General features: G+C 43.7%; 1 protein-coding gene across 1 annotated transcript in view; it reads right to left on the bottom strand.

The window, feature by feature from the left end:
• Window positions 1–21015, bottom strand: part of CACHD1 (cache domain containing 1) — a 205165-nt gene that overhangs the window by 44639 nt on the left and 139511 nt on the right. Inside the window, exons 5-8 of the mRNA XM_054574183.1 lie at window positions 11430–11556; window positions 9048–9192; window positions 7985–8201; window positions 2171–2320 (exon numbers count right to left, since the gene is read on the bottom strand). Of these exons, the coding sequence (XP_054430158.1) occupies window positions 2171–2320; window positions 7985–8201; window positions 9048–9192; window positions 11430–11556 (639 nt within the window). The remainder of the gene's footprint in view (window positions 1–2170; window positions 2321–7984; window positions 8202–9047; window positions 9193–11429; window positions 11557–21015) is intronic.

Genomic DNA, 21015 nt, shown 5'->3' with positions numbered 1-21015 from the left:
TTAGAGGGGGCAAGAGAAGAGATAGGGATGGTTTGAGGGAAGCAACCAGAGGTTTTCAAGAACAAAGCTATCAGGGGTACAGCAGGGGCAGAGGATACCCTGGTGGGAAGATTTAGGAGCACAGCAGAGGAGGGTGAGAGCAAGGCCGCTTCTTTACTCAGTATCTGCCTGAGCAGACCTTCAGATCTAACGGAAGAGAAGATGCAGACACTTCATTTTCAGTTCCCTTACTCCTGTACTATTGCATTTAACTTATCTGCCTTGTTGGTCTGCCTTTCTCACTAGGTTATAAGCTTCCTGAGGACAGGGACTTTGTATGATACAGCTCTAAAACCTCAGGGCACTATGTTCCACTGTAGACTTAATACATTTTCTCTCCCTTCCCTTCCTTTCCCTTCCCTTCCCCATTGCATTTTCCTCCCTTCTTCCCTCCCTCCCTCCCTGTTCTCTATCCATTCCTTCCTCTTAAGAGTGAAAGAAGCTAGCCATATGAAAAGAGAGAGACTGGCAACCAGAGGTACACTGAAAGGTATGTATCCCATGCAAAAACAGGCCACGCCTGCCCACCTCAGCTGTGCTCAGAATACACAGGAAACTAAAACATTTTTCATGTCTGAGAAGCTCGTATTCTGGTGAAGTGGAGGGAGAAGGAGGCACCAGTGTGTGTGTGTGAGAACACATTCCTGCGGAGTTAGCAGGCAACACACGCACAGCACTACGTACGCACACTGGGGAGCAGAACACTGAGCAGAGAGCTGGTCCTGACCCAGAGCAAGGGGCAGGAGCCAGCACCACTGCCTCGGAGCCGTCCTGGGATGGAAATCGCAGTTTTTCATTCTCTCCTTCACCTGCTCTGAACACTAGCTACTTACCAGGCGTTGGGTCAGGAACCTTAAATGCATCATATCGTGTTTACTATTATCATGGCAACCCTATGTATATTTTATTCTTTCATTTTACAGACAAAACTGTGGCCTAAAGTGATGATATAACTTACAGTAAGCCCCACCGCTACTATGTGGAGACTGGAACTGAGAACCCCTCCACCACACACCTTGTGTTTTTCCACGTGCAGTCCACGAAATACCCAGAGGAAGATCATGCTGCCCAAAACGCACGTTCCAAGAGGGTCTGAAAGAAAATCTGAGGGCACTGCCTGGGAGTCTGCATTTCTCAAAAATAACTCGAAGTAATCCTCAGCATGTTAAACTACGAGAACCACTGTCCCTAAAGCCACATGGTTCTACATGGAACTCTGGAAGTGGATGGGAGAGAGAAAAGACCATAGGCAGAAAGGGGTGCTGGATCAAGACGACGTGGCCTCTTAAAAGCAAGACCCTGTGGCCACCTGGAACAGAGAACAAGGGACCTGAGGAAGATGTTTTGAGAGAAGAGCAACACATTAACAGGTGGGGAGATAAGACACGGCAGAGAGGCTAGAAAGCTGAGCTATAATCAGACTGAAGGACAGGCTGGAGGACAGAAGGGAAAGTACCGAGCATTTCCTCAAATCTGCCAATTGATTAGATACTTTCATGTAATTAATGTCCAATTTAACAGCAAAACAGCAACAACAACAACAACTTGAACGAGTTCCTTGCAAGCGCCAAGCACTGTCCTGGGTGTTTACTGTACAGAAGGGCTAATCTCCACAACAACCCTGCCAAGTAGATAGTACTTATCTCCATTACACAGCTAAGAGAGCTAAGGAGGAATGAGTAGCAGAAGAAGCTTCAGGGTGTGAGTGTGCGGGGAAATGTGATATTCACCACCTTGCAGAAGAATCTAGGTCAGTGACTTGACTTCCTGCAGCTTAAATCAAAGAAACTTCGTTACCTCCATGCAGTATCAAAATCCAAGAATATGAAGGAGAACTGAAAAAAAAAAATGGAGTTGTACAGTATCCCCTGCAAGACCACATAACTGGAGAAGGTTTAGAAATGAGCTGTTGGCTGGAGAGAGAGATGAAGAGAAAAGACAGTCTAACACATGCCCTGAATACCAACATTAGAGGGAGAAAGACAGGCTTGCGAAGGAAGCTGCTTAGGTGCCCTCTCCTTACACCCTTCATCAAAGCACACCGTTAGGGTTCTTTTTTATTTTTTTTTGAAAGCAGCATACACTTAGAGAGAACTTTCATCTGAAAGAAAAATCTCGAAACACTACCTACCGTTCATGAGGGCATAGGTGAGAATCATTACGGAGTTGTTTAGAAAGCTATTTTCTTCATTGATGATACGGAGAGTTGCCTTTTTATCTTCTTCTGAAGAGTCCTTTGATGTAATGCCAGCTGACAGGTAAATTATGACCATGTCTGTATCTAAACAAAAACATACAAATTGTTACATTGGATTCTGGCTAAAGGCAGCAGCAGTTCAGTTTCTTTGTCACGTCCCCTGGACTCTACCGCCTTAAGGACCTGCCTGGCCCACCGTTCCTGCTCCTTCCCATTTGATGCTGGGCTTTCATCTCCCCGCCTCTGCTTCTCATCCACGCTGCCCTTTGTGGGCAACGAGGCCTCATTCATCCGCTGTCAGGTAAAGTGATGTTCCTAATAAATTTACCAGATAAAAGGAGATTTCCTTTCGGCACCCATGGTTGAGGTAATTCAGCCATGCCAAATAGAAGTCTCTCCTGCCTTCTGAAAATCAGGATTCAGAACCTGATTTAATCTCTTCCTTAGTGACTCAGAGTCCTTGCCAAGAACATATATTTTTTTTTTGGTGGGGGAGGGACTAGCCTTTAAAAATGGCGGTTCTTCCAGGGGCTCTTTGAGATGCGTGCAGTTATTTCCCTCACACTAAGTAGTTCCAAAACATTTTTGTTTTTAAAACTTGCCAGGGTAGAGGAGCAATAAAACATGGACATAGGAGTCAGGCTGTCTGTGTTCAACTCCTGGCTCTGGTGCCCACAAAGCTGTGTCTGGGTGATGCGGGCAGATTTCTTAACCTCTCTACACCTACGTGTCCTTGTCTACAACATGGCCGGGCGGGGTGGGGGGCGGTGACAGAACTTACTTCATAGGGTCACTGGGAGAACCAATAGGGTAATTTAAGAAAAGAATGAAAGCAAAAGGGTGATGGCAAATAGAGGGCAAAGGACAAAAGAAGAAACCGTAACACATACCCAGACACAAAACAAAGTGAAACTCTTGTGGTGGTGTCACGCAGCACCTGTGACTCAAGGTTAAAACTACTTTCCTGCTAGGGCTAACGGGTAGAGTAATTGAGAAGTCACTTTTTAGCTCAGTGTGGAGAAGTCCTTTTAATAGGATTTACTCAAAAACAAGGAGGACAGAGTTCCCTCTGCACTAGAGACACAGAAGCAGAGGCTGAATAATAGCTTTAGTAGAAGGAAGGAAGGAAGAAGGAAGGGAGAGAACTCAATTTTTACATTTTCTTTCTAATCTGAGATTCTTTGATTCAATGTAGATTTGTAAGACATCCTGCATATAAGATTATTTTTTTTTCCTTGAGAAATACACATTTATACAATGTTAAATGCTTATTTCTTCAGGTCCTAATTGTTGTCATTTAGTTGAGGTTGCTTTATAGTTACTGTGTGGCAGGTGCTCTCCAAGCTGGTCCCCCAGTGATCCCGCCTCCTGATATTAGCATCCCTGAGCAGTAGGGTCCCTTGGCTTGTGGGCTGGAGTTAATAACCTGCAGCAGAGGTGATGGTATGTCAAGAGAAATTAGGTTACAAGAAGATGGCTTCTGTGTTGGGTGCTCTCTCACCGACGGAGGCCAGAGAGCATCTGGTGAGCTGTTCTTTGGAGAGGCATGGAATTGAGGCCCTGCAGATGGAATCCCGCCTGGGTATAACTTCAAGAGGACAGCAATCCTGGCTAATAGTTTGCAACCTCATGAGACATCTGCAGCCATAGGTACCCGGCTAGGCTGTGCCCAAATTCCTGACCTACAGACACTGAAATAATAAATGCTTATTATTTTAACTCACTGAGTGCTGGGATAATTTGTCAACCAGCAACAGATAAGGTACACAGTTACTCTTTTAAAAAATTATCCTCACATGTTGAAGATACAATGCTTGAAGTTCCTGTAATTTGTAAATTTCCAGTTCAGACTTTGAAAGTATCCTTTATTATGCAGTACTGAATAGATAATTTATGTTGCATCAATGTTGCAGGCAAATGAACTGATTTAATACAATTTGGTTCAAAGAACTAGATCCATCCAAAGTTGCTATCCCTTATTTACTACTAAGGCTTAGCATATAAGCAAGTCTTAAAGCCAATTTTGATGCTTGAATAATTCTCTAATAAACACTAACTGCAAGTTTATATCACATTATTTATTTATCAGAAATAAGGTAGTGAATGCTGATGCAAAAATCACACACAAAATCCATAAGCTTAGGAATATCCCTGTTTTAAACTAGGTGACAGTATTTTTCCAATGTTGTAAATACACGCTTGTAAACCCCTTACATAAAGTTTCAGACTGTTCTAACATATGAGACAATCCATTGCCCCACAGCAAACATTTATGGGTGGTAAATTCCTGGATGCACCTGTAAAACTGACTTAACAGAAAACCCACTGAGTTTCTTTCTTAGTTTCATGATTCTGGATTAAATGCGTTGTCACTGAGAGCTTGTTTTAGGGCACAGGCCTGTATTTGGAAAGCTAGAAGGCCTGCTGCCCATGACTTCCTTTAGCAGTCAGCGTTATTTTCTTTCATCCCCAAAATAAAATGATAAGCATCCCCCGTCTTGGCCTCATCCCTGACTCCATTCCTGCCCTATCTTCAATCAAAACTGAGTTATTTTGCTATTCTTAGCTACCACACCTGCTAAATTTGGTCTGATTTACTTTTACCTATTAGAATATTCTGTCTAATCACTCAGTGGAACTTTAAACCTTGTGATCAGTAATGTCAGGGATGAGTAATTATAGGGACTTGGGGCAGAGCAATAACATAGCATGTACCTAGAAGAAAAGGCAATGGACTCTCCATTTGGGAAGACCTTGCCTAAGCCACCTGCATGTCATAGGGTCATTATGAAAAAGCAAAGAAAAACTCAGATCTGGACTTTGCCCATGCCAGTAGATCACCACTCCTAACCACCTTTTTCCTCTGCTGTAGAGTGACCCACCAACCAATTACCCCAATAACAAACCCAGAACAAACAACCCAATTGTATTGATGGTATCAGTGACAGATTTATCATATGCCTGAAAAAGAGCCAGCACTGGATAAAAGCTTTAGGTTTTCATTAGTGCAAAGCTAATAAGAAAATTTATGACATGTGGCTTCTGTTTATATGGCTACTAATATGGGGCAGATACTTTACTTTCATGCAGGTTAATCCTTACAACAATCCTACAGGGTAGGTTTAACTCATTGGAATAATCCCACCCCATAGCCTTAAAACAGTGCCAGGTAGAGAGTAGAGGCTAAATAATTTAATTATTTGTGCAATGACCAGCACTGATCTATAGTGCAAGCTCCTAGGAGGAGTATACAGACCCCTCGCTAGGTTGTAGCCAAGGCTACTAGTGGTCCTTGGTCATATTTAGGCTTGAGGTCAATTTCGGATGCCTGGCGTATCTGCTCTAGGTTAGCTGGAAGTCTTGCGGGAAACTGAATATCATAATAACCGCAGCTACATTTATTTAATATTTATGATGGAATCCTGGATCTTATTATCACCCCCAGTTTGTGGATGAGGAAATCAGGCCTGGAGAGATCAAATAATTTACTCAAGTTCACAAGGTTAAAAAAATTTCAGAGTAGGAATTTGAAACCACATTAGTGGTTGAAATCCAAAACCCACATATTTAACCACTATGCTATACTGCTTGAGAGCACCTCAAATCTCTCCTTAATAAACTGAACAATACTAATTCCTAAAGTATTTGTTTACGCAACCCATTTGGGCTCTTTTTTTCCCCCTCCCTACTGCCAGGAGAAGCTTTGAGTGGAGGCCTGTGAGCTAGACCTTAGAAACATGTTACTTGGCCTAAAAAAAAGACTCCTCTGTGCATTGAAAACAAACAAAAAAACAGTACCATCAAAATTTGTCTAAGTTCTGTGATGGTCACTCTTCTCAGGATGACATTAAAAACAAACAAAAAACACAGAAGACAAATGCTTCCCATCAGAGTATTCCCTTCTGCTAACGTGCTGTGTGGGAAGGTTTGTAAGAAGAGGTTTAATGAGTTCTCTACTAACAGTTTTAAAGCTGGAACAAATGTCAACATTTGAAATTCAAGGGATTTCACATAAAAATCCAGATTTCTGGCTTCTCTTGAAACAGAAGGTCTGGCAACACTGGGCAGGAATTCCTTCCTGGAAACCACAGGCTGAACAGAAGAGCAGCTGCTCCCCCGGCGGAGCATGCGCTCCTGAGCTAACGACGCTCCACGGACGCTCCTCACCACCCTACCTGGGGCTCGCTGGACTCACATTCACCGCCTGGCCACTGCCAGGCTGACATTTCTCTCCATGTTTTAAACACTGTAATAATAAAAATTGGACTGAACTCCAAAGCTGAGATGATGGCTGAAGAATCAAGTAGGAAGAACACTTCCACTGAGGGATGCTGACAGGTAGACGACACCTACAGGTAAAAGGCATCGACCAACTAGCCAATCATCTTGAACACTGAAGAGGTCAGCCTTTTCCACTGGCCGTACTGCATCGTGGGGAACTTTGCCCTTGGCCATTCTGTAATACTGGTCTCAGTAGCTGGCACTTTTCAGGACTGGTTGGGGAAATTCTAAAATGAGCCTGATGACTGACTCCTTTGCATAATCCCCCCGCCTCTTGAGTGAGGGCATGACTAGTAATTTGCTTTAACCAACAGACTATGGCAAAGGTGAGGGAGTGATTCTGCAGATGGAATTAAGGTCTCTAATAAGTTGATCACCAGGGATATCAACCTGATTAAATCAAAGGGGAGGGTGGGTCTGATTAGATCAGAGGAGACATTTAAAACTCTCCCTGACAGTGAGGGGCTTGAGGAGGAGATGCTCTTCTGCTGGCTGTGAAGAAGCAAGTGGACATGAATTTTACAGCTGCAAGGAAATTAATGATGTCAACAACTGAGCTTGGAGGAGGACTCTGAACCTCTGGTGAGACCACAGACCTGGCTGACTGCTGGGCTGCAACCCTGTGTGATCTTAATGAAAACTGTGAGATGGTAATAATAAACTATGAGATGATAATACGCTGAAACACAGAACTCATACGCCACCTACCATCAGTAGTTGCAATAGTTACAGTAGCTTCCTTCTTTCAAGGGCCCACCATGTGCCAAACACTGTGCTTTGCATTTATCCATGCTGCCTTACTTTCAATGCAGACACAAGAAGCTTAAAAATATATCTCAAGGAGACATTCATTTAAAAAGAAATCTTACAAGTAGATTTTTCAAATACAAAAGGGGAAATGACAGATTTCTTTCAGTAGTTTCAAAGCATGTGTCTTATTTCAAATATCCTTTCCTTGAGTGTGCATCCTAATTCCAGATTTTCTTTAATACATGAAATTAAATTAGCGTGCCTTTGTACATTTGAAGGGCTCTGCTCATCTAAATGACAGCTGGTTGGAAGACGGAAGGACTGAGGCCAGGACTCTGCTGCCCCGCTGACGTGCACATGGGCTCCGGCAGGCATCCACTCTCAGTCAATGAGGAGGCAAGGCTGACACTCGGCAAGGAAAAGGAAGTGGGCGTTCCCCTGGGAAATAAATGGGGCTATGTTCTCAACAAAGGGGCAGAAAGAAGAGGCCCTGGAAGTGAAGACATTGTGTAGACTAAGTATCTTTGATAGGAAAAGAAGAGAAAAATCTAGTAAGATCCCGGCAAGAGGTGACCATTATGACAACATCCGAACATTTTTTCCCATGTCAATTTTTAAAGTATCCCTCTACATACTGTTGTGTGATCTGTTTATAATGTATTCCTATTGCCATCCTTTATCCGCTGGTTTTTAAGTCCTCTGAGAAAACGCACTTACTCGCTTGGAACTTTGTGTTATTGTTTGTGCTTCGAATCAGCTGAAATGCCTTTTGAAACCCCACCGCGTGCTGGGTAGGACTGTCCAAAGACTTGACGCTGCTAACGAAGGTGGACATTTTCCTTTTTGTCTCGCTGGTGGCGGGAGACAGGAACGTCTTGTAGCACTGGTCCAGCGAGCAAGTTCTGACAGTGTCGGCCACAGTCAACACTGAGATCTGGAGGAAAGAAAAAGAAATGTGTTATCCTACCATGTAAAGGCATTTTTTAAAAAAAATTTCAAAAGACCCCAAGGAGTGAGAAGGCCTACAGATTTCTGAGAGTTTAAAAATAAATGCCTGGAGGCACACATCTATCAAATTTGAAAAGGATTAGTTAAGGACTGGTAAGAGGGAGGGATCCCAGAGTTTGATTTTGTTCCAAGATGAAGTCAGCACTATGGTGTTCACATATAACATTAAAAAAAAAAAGTATTTCATGCAGAGAAAAATCTTAGCAAGAACTAACCATCTTGATTTTCCAACTGGAGGCGGGGGTAAAGATATGACTTGCGTGTTTTAAACAACTACATTAGTGAGTAAAACCTTAGGGGCCGGAAAAGTCAAAATGATGGAAGCAGAAAGTGTCCACAGGCAATAGATTATCATTAGCTGTAAACACACCTGCCTCTGAGGTGTCCTGGAGATTAGTAAACCTCCCGCAGTCCTCCCTTCCGCCCTCCCTCTATCTTCAGATAAAGTCCAGCCGTCCACCAGCATCCAAGCCCTCGCCCTTTTGCTCCTTAGCATAACTTCCAGTGTGAAAGTCACAGCTGATTATTCAAAGTCTTAACAGGAGGCATAAAAGAAGTGCAAGCCTTGGCTGGGTGGGGGTGGTTTTAAAAGAGATTTGGAATCAAGAGCTGGCAGCTGCTTCCTCAAATACTAGAGTGAAAACTAAGCCATTCTCTTTTCCCAACGTCATTTTAAAGATGGATTTAAAAATATATATCATAAAACAAAGTGCTTTTACAAAGGCGTTCAAGGCTGAGCCAATGCCAGGCGGGTCACCGGGAGAACCGTCACCTTATCATGTTCGTCGATGGCGCTGAGGATGACCTGGGCCGCGTCCTTGGCGATCTGAAGCTGGGTGTCGGTGACGGAAGCCCCATGGTCCAGGATCACTACTATGTGCTTTGACTGCGGCCGGACTGTAGAGACGTAGATAGGTCTAGAAGGAGCAGAAGCTCTCTGCAGTCAGTCCTGGTTTGAGTGGAAGGCCTCACCCTAACACAGCTGTGAGCACGACAGGTGTGCGTGCACACTGGTGTGGATGTGCTTTTCCCCAGAGGGCACGAGAACGGAGGAGAGCCCGGCCCAGGAGGAGAAACTACACGGGCACACTGAACACAACACCTCGAGGTAGCAGTATGTGTCTGAGGACGAGGGATTGGTAAAATGCATCTTCTGAAGATTAAAGCAACCAGGAGAAGGTTTCAAGGAGGAAATCTTTTAGAAGGCTGGCCTCTCCTCAGAAGTCAGCCCTCTCAGCTGCTCCTGGCGATGCTGCCACCGTCACCCAACATCCTGCTACAGGAAATTGATCGGGTGGCCCCCATCGGCTGCAGAGACAGCATCAGAGGGAGAAAAGGGTCCGCTCGCCCGTGCCGGGTCCTCCTTGGCAGACTGACAGAGAGGGACTCAGGCAGGCCATAATCTGTGAGCATGCTGAGCGGCTTTGAATAGCAGGTTTGGTTTCTCTCCCCCCAAGACAAAGGCTAGTGCTAAGAGGGCCCTTTCCTTTCAGTACTGAAGCCATTCACACAGGTCAGCCACCAAAAGGCCCCTTATCTAAGCATTTAAAACCGTGCCATCAAATTTGTCCAAGCCTGTGATAGCCACTCTTCTTGCCAGGTTTTTGTTTGCCAACATTAAGAAAAGGGGGAGGGGGTGGAGCTCCAAAGGAGAAATGCCTCCCATCAAAGCAGGCTTCTGCTGGCGCGCAGTACTGGACGGTTTGTGAGAAGAGGTTTAATGAGGTCTCTATTCAGGGTTTTAAAGCTGGAACAAATTAGGGGAAGCTTAAGAAAGCAAATCAGCCTCAAGAGAATACGGTCCTTTACTGACACCCCTAAAACACTAGATTTTTCTGTGAAATGTTAGATGCCAGTTGAGTCACAAAAGCCCGGGCACAAATTAAGAAACGTAGGCAAAGTACCAAAAACCCTCAACATGCGGCCAAGTTGACACTAACTGTTCTCAAGCCCAAAGTCCTGCATTAATACTAAAGTGCCACTAGTCGATACCACTGAGCCGGTAGGGAAATGGGATAAAAGAATCCAGGAGACGTGGCTACAGAAATGAAAGAGGGAACAGAAAAGAAGAAAGTCTAGCCATTCCAACATGGATAACTATGGTAAATATTGAACTTTTTAGGTTCTCCAAGCTGGGTGAATGGATTTTTAAAAAAGGACACACCTTCCTCTTTCCTACTCAACTCACATCACTATAAGTAGAGTGTGCGTTCACACTGCCACAGTGAGCTGGTAAAAACTGCTTTAGTGGGATATACAAATGACAACATATTTACGGTTGAGGTGCATGAAACCCTCCAAGTGTAGGTAAATGTTGACTTGTGACGAGGTCCAGCTTGTCCTTTTGGACTATCCCTCAGAAATGATTCATTAAAAACAGCATGCCACCTAATTTTTCTTCCAAGAAGCAAGTGAAAATTCGATGAAGAGAAGCTCCAGTTAATTTAGACTCTGAAAGGGGGCATGTTGCACTAACTGCAGAAGTTCTGGATCAAACACCTGACACTGCAAAAGGGAAACTGGAGGGATTCCCCGGGGAAGTATCTTTGCCTAAGGGGTTCGTTCTGTAAATTGATGAGTCTTGTCATACAAACGATCTCTCCATCACTGCCCTTCTGGCTAAGTGGTAAAAATCTCAAGTCATTTCCATGTTAATGATGGATCTTTAATCCAGTGTTTTCTAGACAACCTTCACCCTTCTGGTAGCTGAGATTTGAGTGTAAATTTCAAAAGGCTGGCCAAGCATAACAGCACAGAAAGGGAAGTTGGGCAACACAAACTCTACTCTGAGATACGCTATCAAGTCTTCGAGGGCTGTACTATAGGAGAAGGTCCAATATTACCATTTCTGTCTCACCAAAGATGTCAAAAGCTCAGGACAGTTTGGGTGCTTCAATCAATTTAATTTCTTTGTAAGTACCTTGTTTAATTTGGCTCGTTTGATAGTTCTAGAGAAGCTCTGGGCTTTATCATTTGCCCTTCCCTAGCGCTTCCACCGTTCAGCCTGCGTTCAAAGGTGAAATCATTTCAGAACAAGCATGAGTTTCTAAGACCACCGCCTAGAGGGGGAGCCAGGTGTGTACGGGAGGAGCCTGTATTTCACACAGATCACTCTCAAGCAGTAATTAAACCTTTAGCAAGTAAGTCAACGTACCTACTGCGATGCTCATAGCTGCCCTTACACCGGAACTTGTGTGCTGGGAAAACAGTGAAAATTCCTTCTTCAGAACTGAAATACTGCCACTTAATTCCAGGGTTGGATTTCAGGTTGTCGGCAAGAACTGGAGAGGGTGGGGAATATGAAATACAACCGTCAAATCCACAGGTGCATGCCGGCCCCACTCCTCAGGCATCTGTTTTGCATAAACTGCTTGTCGTATGAAGAGATCCCACTAGATATAAGGCTGTAAATTTTCTACTAAACAGTTTCTTTCTGTCCTTTAAAAAAATATCCCATATTAGAGAATGTAATGAACGTTTCAGTCAAGTGAAGCTATTACTCTGAACATTGAAGGGTGACACTATTATGTCCTGGATTATTTTTCCCAGCACGAATGATTCACTTACACTAATCCCTCCCCTCGACGGACTGGTCCCTGTTGGGCCAGCATACACTTACTGGCTTGGGGTATGTTCTCCAACTGTGGAAAACAGTGACGTTAATAGGCCCAGTCCCCAGAGGGAATAGATGTATGACCTTGACCTTGCTCACTCCATAATGAGGGAAACAGCACAGACAGTACTTGAAAGGCCAGACCCATAATCATTCCATAACAGCTTACGGAATGATTCCAGTGTGGCAGCACTGGGAGAGAGGCTTGGCTTTCTGTTATCTCATCTAACCCCTACAACAATGCTAGGATCATTATGTGCTACTTTGGAGTCGAGAAAATCTGTGTAGAGAGCTTAAGCGATTTGTCTAAGGCTTCATCAGTGAGCAGCCGAGGTGGAATTCAAGCCTGGGTCTCCAGCCTCCTGCCTTCTTTACATCATGCACTGTCACCTCCTTTCCTGTGTATATTGCATCCTTGTCACTGGCCTGCAGCTGGAGTGACAGCCATCTTACCATGTGCAATCCTGTGCTCAAACCTCTACGGAGTCCTTCTTACCTTCTCTCCCTGGAATCAAGAGTTCTCTCCCTTCTCTGATGCCCTTTGCTCCGTTCCACACTGAACTCAGTTATGTGTAACAGATTTACTATGTGTGGGGTTACTGATTTACATGCTGCAAAATATAAAAAGGTGACCAAAAAAACAAACCCTGCCGTACTAACCAATATATGTAAAGAATTATATTATACAGGGAAAAGGAGCAGAAGGCAATTCAATCGAGGAATAGTCTGAGCAAAGCCAAAAAGAAAGAAAAGTACAAGATGTCTTTGAAAAAAACACATAGAGCTCTGAATGCCACATGACCATCCTTTGGTGTGGCTCAGGGGTTGGCGAACTTCTGTAAAGGGCCAGATTGTCAATGATTTTGGCCTTGCCCATCACATGGTCTCTGTTGCAATCATTCAACTCTGCCACTGTGGTGTGAAAGCAGCCACGCACGCCCATAAATGAATGTGGGCGTGTGCCAACAAGAGCTTATTTACAAACATCGGTGGCAAGCTGGATTTGTTTAAGCACGTTCAGTGCCATACACCTTCCGCAATTACCTTGCCCAACACACACCACGGAGCAGTAGCCCATTTTATCCTCACAAAAATCCTAGGAGGAAAAAAAACTATCATCCCCAAGGTATAGATAAGAAAACAGGACCAGAGAGGTTTTTGACCTGCTCGAAGTTTCAGTGGACAAGAAAGGAGTCAGCCAGCGTGTGACCACAACGCCTTCTTCACTCTGCCAGGCGACCCATCAAGGTCATCGCCTGGGCTCAGGCGACCACAGTCTCTCCTGAGATGTATGGCAGATGTGAGTGTGTGTTAACATGGAAGAGGTTTTTCCTCTGCCTCATCTCCTGGGGGTCTGGAGTCTTAACCTTGATCTCATATTAGCACTGTTCTCCAGGCAGCCCTGCCAACCCAGCAATAAAAAGGCAAACATTGCCTTTGGAAGTAAAGGAAAGCTCAATGACCTCATTTAAAAATAACATCTGTAACAATAAACAGGCTACAATGAGACTATTAAAAGGGGAGCCATCGAGAGCAAGAATGTTTTAAAAATAAATCACAATTCATACAGTGCACGATACATTTAGTCTCACCACACACAAACCATCACTCTGGTTCCCTATAATCACTGCAGCACGAGAGCTTAAGTATCGGGCTAGGTTCCTTAAATCCTCCCGCTGAGAACTTCTTTGGCATCTGATTAAATTTCATCCATTATTTGGTACTAGCAGAAGATGATGGATATGATGGTAATAAGGACCCCAGAGCCCAGAAGCAATCTTTCATTGTGGCACGCATGCCAGGAGGGCCCCTCGCTGACCTAGACGCGGAGGTGAATGAGAGCCCTATTATCCACACAGGCAACCTAGAGGGGGCTTCTCCATTCACATGAGTCAGTTAGGTGTTCTGGCCAATGGAAAACTTGGCCTGGGGTCCTGCGTACTCCCTTTCTTCAGCGATGCTGGATGCCATCCAGGAAAAAGCTGGGCAGATGCCCAGCCCGTCAGCCCATGATGCACAGCGTTCGCCTCTAAGCTCTCAACGGGCAGGTCCTGTATCTGTCAAAACTGCTCTGCACACCTACCTCAGAGAGACACACGCAACGGAGGCAATGAATGGTTTTTTCCTCACTGAAGCTTATTCTCAAGACAGACGTTGATGCACCCTCTGAGTTCCTCTAGTATTTTACCTTTTCCCACCTTCTAGTTAGCATTATTGTTGTTACCGGTAACTTTTTGCTTCATCCCTAGATTCCAATATTCTTGAGGGTGAAGTCTCTACCTGAGTCATCTCTGCACCCCTGAGGCAAAGCCCCCCAAGTTCTTTCCACATCAAGGCACACACCCCGTGAACTGCAGGGTGGAGAGCTGCCGCAAGCAGGCTGGGCAGGGTCCACACAGCACTATTTCTCAACTGTTCTTCTAACACTGCAGTTTGATAAATCCTAAAATCTTACTTTCCTCTGTGCCAATTCCAATAAAAAAAAAGCAACCCTAAATATTGTGACTAAGTCAATATAGAGCAATGATCATTCTAAATGTGTTTTAAAAAGATAAACACTCTCTCCTTCCAACAGCACCACTACAACACATAAAGAATAGACAGGTAAATGGAGGGATAAAAAGCCTGCTTGTCTGAAGATTGCATGGGCTATCCATGTCAAAATGTGTCCACTGTATGTTTTAAGCATGTAAGTTTATTGGATGTCAATATACCTCAGTAAAGCTGATGTGATGATAATAAAATAGTGATGATTTATTGGGCATCGTATAAACCAGTGTTATAAATGGTGTGCTGCTTCAAAATAACTGCGTGAGTTTATTATGCCCATTTTACAGGTGCAGAGCTTGCTCAAAGCCACTGGGCAGAGTGATGATTTGATCTAGGCATAGTCCTTGGTGTTTCCAGAATACCGCAGTGCTTCTATGTCACTAAATACATGCAGAAATGAGTTAGCAATCATCAGATCGGAAGCTCATTGGGTATTCCTTGAGAGGCAGAATAAGTATATATAAACATGCTGGTGTTTCTCAATAACAATAAATCAGTTGCATTAGTTTGTAAATATACAATGTAAACAAATTAAGGAGACACGATGAAAAGAAGTGATTTCACAATTTCACAAATAAGATGTAAGGCTAAAGTAGCATTTAATCTTGTGAGAAAAAACAAACTGCTGAACTGCTAAAAATGGCACATGCCAGCTGGGGAGTCCGATGTCATGGGGTTCTCCATTGACAACACAGGCTGGCTTAACTAGAAAATGGCACAGACACAAGCTACAGCTTAGAAGGTAGAGTCAACAGTAGTTATAGCACTCAGTTCTCCCAGTAACGTCTAACAGACAACATATTTTAGATAATAGAAGGGGTTTGTATTGAACTGAGACATTATATAGCTGAGACTCTTAATTGTTGTGTAGGTTTCTCCCCCACCGCCGCCACCCCGCTCCCCACTGTCCATTGGAGCAAGCACAGGTAAGCCATTTGGACATAGGCCCAATGTTATTTTGCACTTTCTATTTAATTCAAGATAGTATTTAGGAACAAGGGGGAAGACCTAATTAATGAGAGTGGACAGGGAGTAAGAAGCCATGGGTTGAAGTCTCATCTCTAACACTGGCCGGCCCTCTGACCTTAAATTTACTCTTCATACAGCATGTAAATCAAGTGGAAATCAAATTCCATCATGGATATGCTTAAAACCCTTCAAAGATTTCCCACTATACCACCCCTAGGACTAAATTCAAACTCGGTGAGGCCCTATACCGTCTGGCCCCTTCCTATTCTCTAACCTCGCCTTTCTCTCCTTTAACTCACCACACTGCATCCATCAAAAGTTTTTTCTTTCAGTTTGACAAATGTGCCAAACTCTTTGCACAAGATGATCCTTTGGTCTGGAATAAGTCTGTTCACATTCTCAGAGAGACTGTCCCTCAGTTATCATCCTCCCTCAGAGCACCCAGTGTTTTCCTTCAAAGCAAAAACAGGCAACATTTGTTGTATTTATCTGTGAAGCGATTTGATTCATGTCTTGTGCAGAGGAACTGTAAGCTCCATGAAGGCAGGGGCTAAGTCAGCTTTGTTCATCCCATTTCCAGTCTCCCGGCACATGCCTGGTTTTTAGGAAGAATTCAGCCAATATTTGCCGAGTGACCTAGTAAATGATGACCTTGGTCAAGACTCTTCACCTATGTCCCCTCAATTTCCTCATCTGTAAAGTAATGGATTTGGACAAGGTATTCCCAAAGACCCTCTTTGGCAACCGAAAGAGAAGAGTGTTAAGAGAGCAAAGAATGAAGGCCAATAGGAGGGAAGTACACAGATTTACAACTAGAAAGAGCACACTTACAACTGCGTGCATTTGATCAAGTTTATGCAAAAAAACAAAAGGGGGGGGGCATCTTTACTTCCTCCTGACTTAGGAGCTGTGGGTCAGCACTATGAGATACTAATAGTGACCCAAGACTAAACAGTGTCACGAAGCATTTAGGTGAGGATGATGGAGAAACTTGATACTGGTGTTTAAAGAATGGAGAGCTACCTGCAATGGCACCTTGTTCTTTGAAGGCAAGCTTCACCCCTCCATCCCCCCCTGCACAGGCTTCAACGAACTATTTGTCTCTCGTACAATTCCTATGTTAATTCTAAGCAAAGACAAACAATTTTGCAAAACATATTGGCTTATTTTTCTTCAACTATAACACATAAACTACTGTTGGAAAAGTAGCTAAAAACGTGCCTTCCTCTTCTCAGGAATTTATTATTTTTTTTACAACTCCCATTTTTGAGTGTCAAAATCTGCCTGCATACAGTGTACTGTCTGTGGGTAATTCTAACATATGGACCCCAGATTCCATGACCCCCAAGTATTCTTCCAGTTTAGAACAGGTCAGATGTAGATGGTGAAACTGTAGACGAAGTCATTAACCTCGTCAGTAAAAACAAAACCAACAATGTTCCCAAAGTCTTGTCTACCCTCTTTAATGCTTAAATCACCAGGCGGATGAGAAAGAGATGCATTACAAACTGCTTGTATTTGGGCCATGACTTCTGTTTTTCTCAATAGTGTCCACCAGGGGTAGGAACAACAACAACAAAAAATGCTCTGTAATAGGCTTGTCACCTCCCACCTCAAGGAACTCTGGGCTTTCTAATGCCCAGCCCAACACCACCAAGCAAAACACCCAAAGCTATCTACCTCCCACAGCTTCCCAAATACAAAATAGAAAAGCTGTCCTAAATACACAAAGTTGCAGACATATAAAAACACACCTACTTCCCCAACAGACCAGAAATTACATAGTACCTTTCAGTAATATTCTGTGCAATAGCCATCATTATGAGGGGAAAGGAATAAAATAACATTCTGATGACTCCTAACAAAAATTCTGGCATCACACCCTATCACATCCTTCCAATTCCTACTCCTCACTCACATCCTGAATATCACTTTACCATGTATTCAGGAGAGACCCTCTTTCATGGACCCCAGATACTGTTTATACTGCTCCAGAAGTGCTAAACGTATTGAGCATTTAACCATGTCCCAAGGACATCACTAAGCCTTTCATATATATTAGCTCAGTTAATTTTTACAACAATGCTATGTGGTACGTTTTAGCTACTATTCAGGCAGCTAGCAAGAACCAGAATGTGGAGGTTCACCGAAGAGATATTACTGTTCCCATTATACAGTTAAGAACATTCTGGCTCAGGATAGGAAGAGTGACTTGAGTTCTGAGCTGAACGAATCCAGACCATGCTGCCCGGTGATTCATCCATCACACTGATTATACTAGCTAAAACCCACTGCCAAAGTAATATTAATGACCGTTGACCCACCTATCTCACTGTATTTATTTTTGTATAATACTAAATAGAGGACATCCTTAAATCTCTGGTTCTGTTCCAAGCCTGTCATGTGTCTTCTCAGCTCATTCTATAATAACCAGTCCATTCAGTTGAGACAGCCTGGTCAGGGGCTCTGAATCCAGAGTAAGCTTCTGGGGCAATCCAAAATCAGTACAGGATCGACTATTCTACCTTCTTCACTTTTAATAGACCATGACCAAAGGACCCGACGGTCCAGGTGGTCTTCAAACATTCACGGGTGGAGTAAGAATAACAGGGATGGATTTCTCACGCCTGGCTGAGCATTGCAATTGGCTTTGGAACCTGCACATTCCCAGGCTTTCCCCAGCCAACGTCCTGCTTCACTCGGTCTAAGCTGGGGGACAAAACAGGTATTTTTGACAAAGCACTCGGGTGACTCTGATGATCACTGAGGTTTGGGACACCTGGACCAAGACATTAAACTTCGTTATCCTATCTCCTTAGTTTCACTTACTTTCTGTACTGTCTCTTGGTCTTTAGTATATAAACACTTTTAAGTGTTCCTAACTTAAAACACTATTAGCAGCAGTAATAACAACAAAAGCCTTCTCCTATCTGCCCTCTCCCTAAGTGTTCAGTGACCTTTCTCCTTTTCTCAGCCAAGCAACTTAAAAGTGTGGTGTACATTGATTCCCCACTTCGCGCCAGCCCACTCACTCCTCGCCTGGCCACAGCCTCCCCCGAACCCCTCCCACTTCTGGATGACCTTTAATAGTCTGCCGTGTTTTCTCCTTCCATGCTAACTACACGTCCATCCATTCTCCACAGAGCTCTCTTGTCTCCCCTGCTTAAAGTCTGTCAGTTGGTCGACATCAAGCTAGAACCAAGTCAAAATAAATACCAAACCCCAAACAAAACTCTTCAGACTGACGTACAAAGGCCCATTAAAATCTGGCTTAGTGCTACCTTCATTTTCTGTTACTGTTTCTTAAGCAGAGATTCGTGCAGTCTGCACTTTCCACAGATTCTGAAATGGGAAATGTGCTTGCCACAAGCATATCACCAGGATAATTCCTAGTGCCCTGTAAGACACAGCTCAGGCTCAGACTCTGGGTCAAGTGCCTGGGCTTAATTTATCATGACAGCACTCAGCATTGTATCGTAACTGTGCTAGTTCAATTTTCTCTTCCTCCCCACTGGCCCAATACACGCATGCATGCGCGCACGGCTGTGAGCTCTCTCAGGGCAGGAACTCGGCCTTAATTACCTTGGTGTCTGCCCTACCACACAGTTGTCACCTGAGAGAAGTTCATTACAGGGGAGTGCGAGGAAGGAGTTGGGGTTGATTCTGGGTCTCAAGCTTTGGTGAGACATAAAATAGAGCTGCTATTAAGTGACACATGAAACATGAGCTGAGGAGGAGGTTTGGGTAGGAAGAGAGAAAATTACAAGTATGGCTTTAGACATAAGGGTTTGAAGTATCAGTAGGCAGTGATGGAGATGTATCTCTTCATCTTAAGCAGTCTATTGTAGGGAGGCCAATGAACTAGGAGTCAAGACACTATGTTTAGTCATGTCAAAACCAACGATTTGTTGTTAGACTTTAGATAGGTCAGTTACCTTCTCTGGGCCTGTTTCTCATCTATAAGATAGAGTAGGTACTTTCTTTGGTAACCAGGGTAAGAAAAAGACAAAAGCATAAAATGGTTTGTGAGGTACTAAGAAGTGGTGGATCGATTTTCTTGTGTACACTGTGTGTTTGGATTCAGCACAGTTAGCTTCATGTGAATAATATTATTCACTTGCATGGCCTGTGTCACTCTATATACCTGAGACATTCATGTGTGTTGATATGCTGCTGGGCTAAGGAAACCAGCGCTCCTGACTGCAAAGCACAACCACATTTCTTTCTTCATCAAGATCCTTCAGAAGTCTTGGTTATTCCACTATGAGGTAACAAAAATGAGGTAACAAAATTACAAAAAAAATTCTAGTTGCTTCCTTCCTTCCTTCCTTCCTTCCTTCCTTCCTTCCTTCCTTCCTCCCTCTCTCTCTCACTCTCCCCCCCGCCCTCCTCCCCTCCCCCTCTTTCTCTCTTTCATCAAGCATTTATTGTGTACCTGCTGCAGGCAAGGCACTGGATTAGGCAGCAAGCACACAAAAAAATAAATTAGGTGGAACAGAGAGTCAAGTAGATCTCAAATATAAAAAACTGAAATTCTATAATAAGAATGAGTTATAAGAATAAAGTAATAAATAAGAGTGGCAGCTGGGCCACCATAGCCTCAGCTCTCCTGGCAGTGCCCGAGGACTCCACTGAGACTGTGTCTCAGCCCGTTTTTCCCGCTGCTCAACACTCTTGCTTCCTTTCCCCACAGGCTGCCAGTCTCCAGCTCTGAGTCTGCCTCCTGGTAAACTGAACACGCTAGAAGAGACAAGGAATTGTTACCTACAAAAGTCAGAGAAAAACGACAAAGTTGGGCCCCAAGGAATGAGCAATATTTTATAAGTCGGAGAAGGCAGACATTGATTGTATCGTAGGATGAACTAATAATATGAATAAAAGTAAGGAGGAGTGACAGAGACTGGTGATTTGAAGGGATGAAAGTGATTCCCTGAGGGCAGAGCTCAGAGGGCTTAAGAAAAGAGAAAGAGGAGCCAAGATGAAGTTGAAATCTCAGCGGTAAAGGGGAGCCAGCAAAGGTTTTTGAAAAGTGGGAGTTACAGAGCAGGCATTTTCAAAATACCTACAGTAGGCAGGATATTGGGAAAAAAAAAAAAAAAAAAAAGAGAACGCAATCTTTGAGGACATGTCTACATTAATTATTTTTCTAGAAAGGCAACGAAGATATAAATTTGTGGTATTTACCACAGAGAAGACAAAGGAGATTCAAGACACATGGGTGAACTACGAAATCTGGGCCAAGTTTTCCCTTTCAATGAAGCTGGGAAGATGAGAGTTTTGGCACAACTCGGTATGACAAGCAAGAGGAAGAACACACAGGTAAATGCCGAGTGAGGTATCTTGTACACAGTAAAACCTGACACATATTCATTCACTCATGCTTTTATTTGGTCACTGACTCAAGCTAAGTCAAACTGTTTACTCCAAGTTGGAGGAATACTGGGTGGGAAAGGTGAGGCGGAGTTCCCAGTGTAACCGGGATGGCAGTACGGATAACTGGGTTGGGAAATAAGTTTAGAGGAAAGTTTGTGTTTTGATTGAGCGTTTAATTTTTTGAGAGGGGTGTGTCCTGAAGTGGGTTACCTAATAAATAAGCTCAGAAACAGAT

Source organism: Pteronotus mesoamericanus, unplaced genomic scaffold (genome assembly GCF_021234165.1).
Source record: "Pteronotus mesoamericanus isolate MK-2021 breed Mesoamerican mustached bat unplaced genomic scaffold, CSHL_Meso_final contig_105, whole genome shotgun sequence".
Lineage (NCBI taxonomy): Eukaryota > Metazoa > Chordata > Mammalia > Chiroptera > Mormoopidae > Pteronotus > Pteronotus mesoamericanus.
This window is presented reverse-complemented; position numbering and strand designations above follow the sequence as displayed.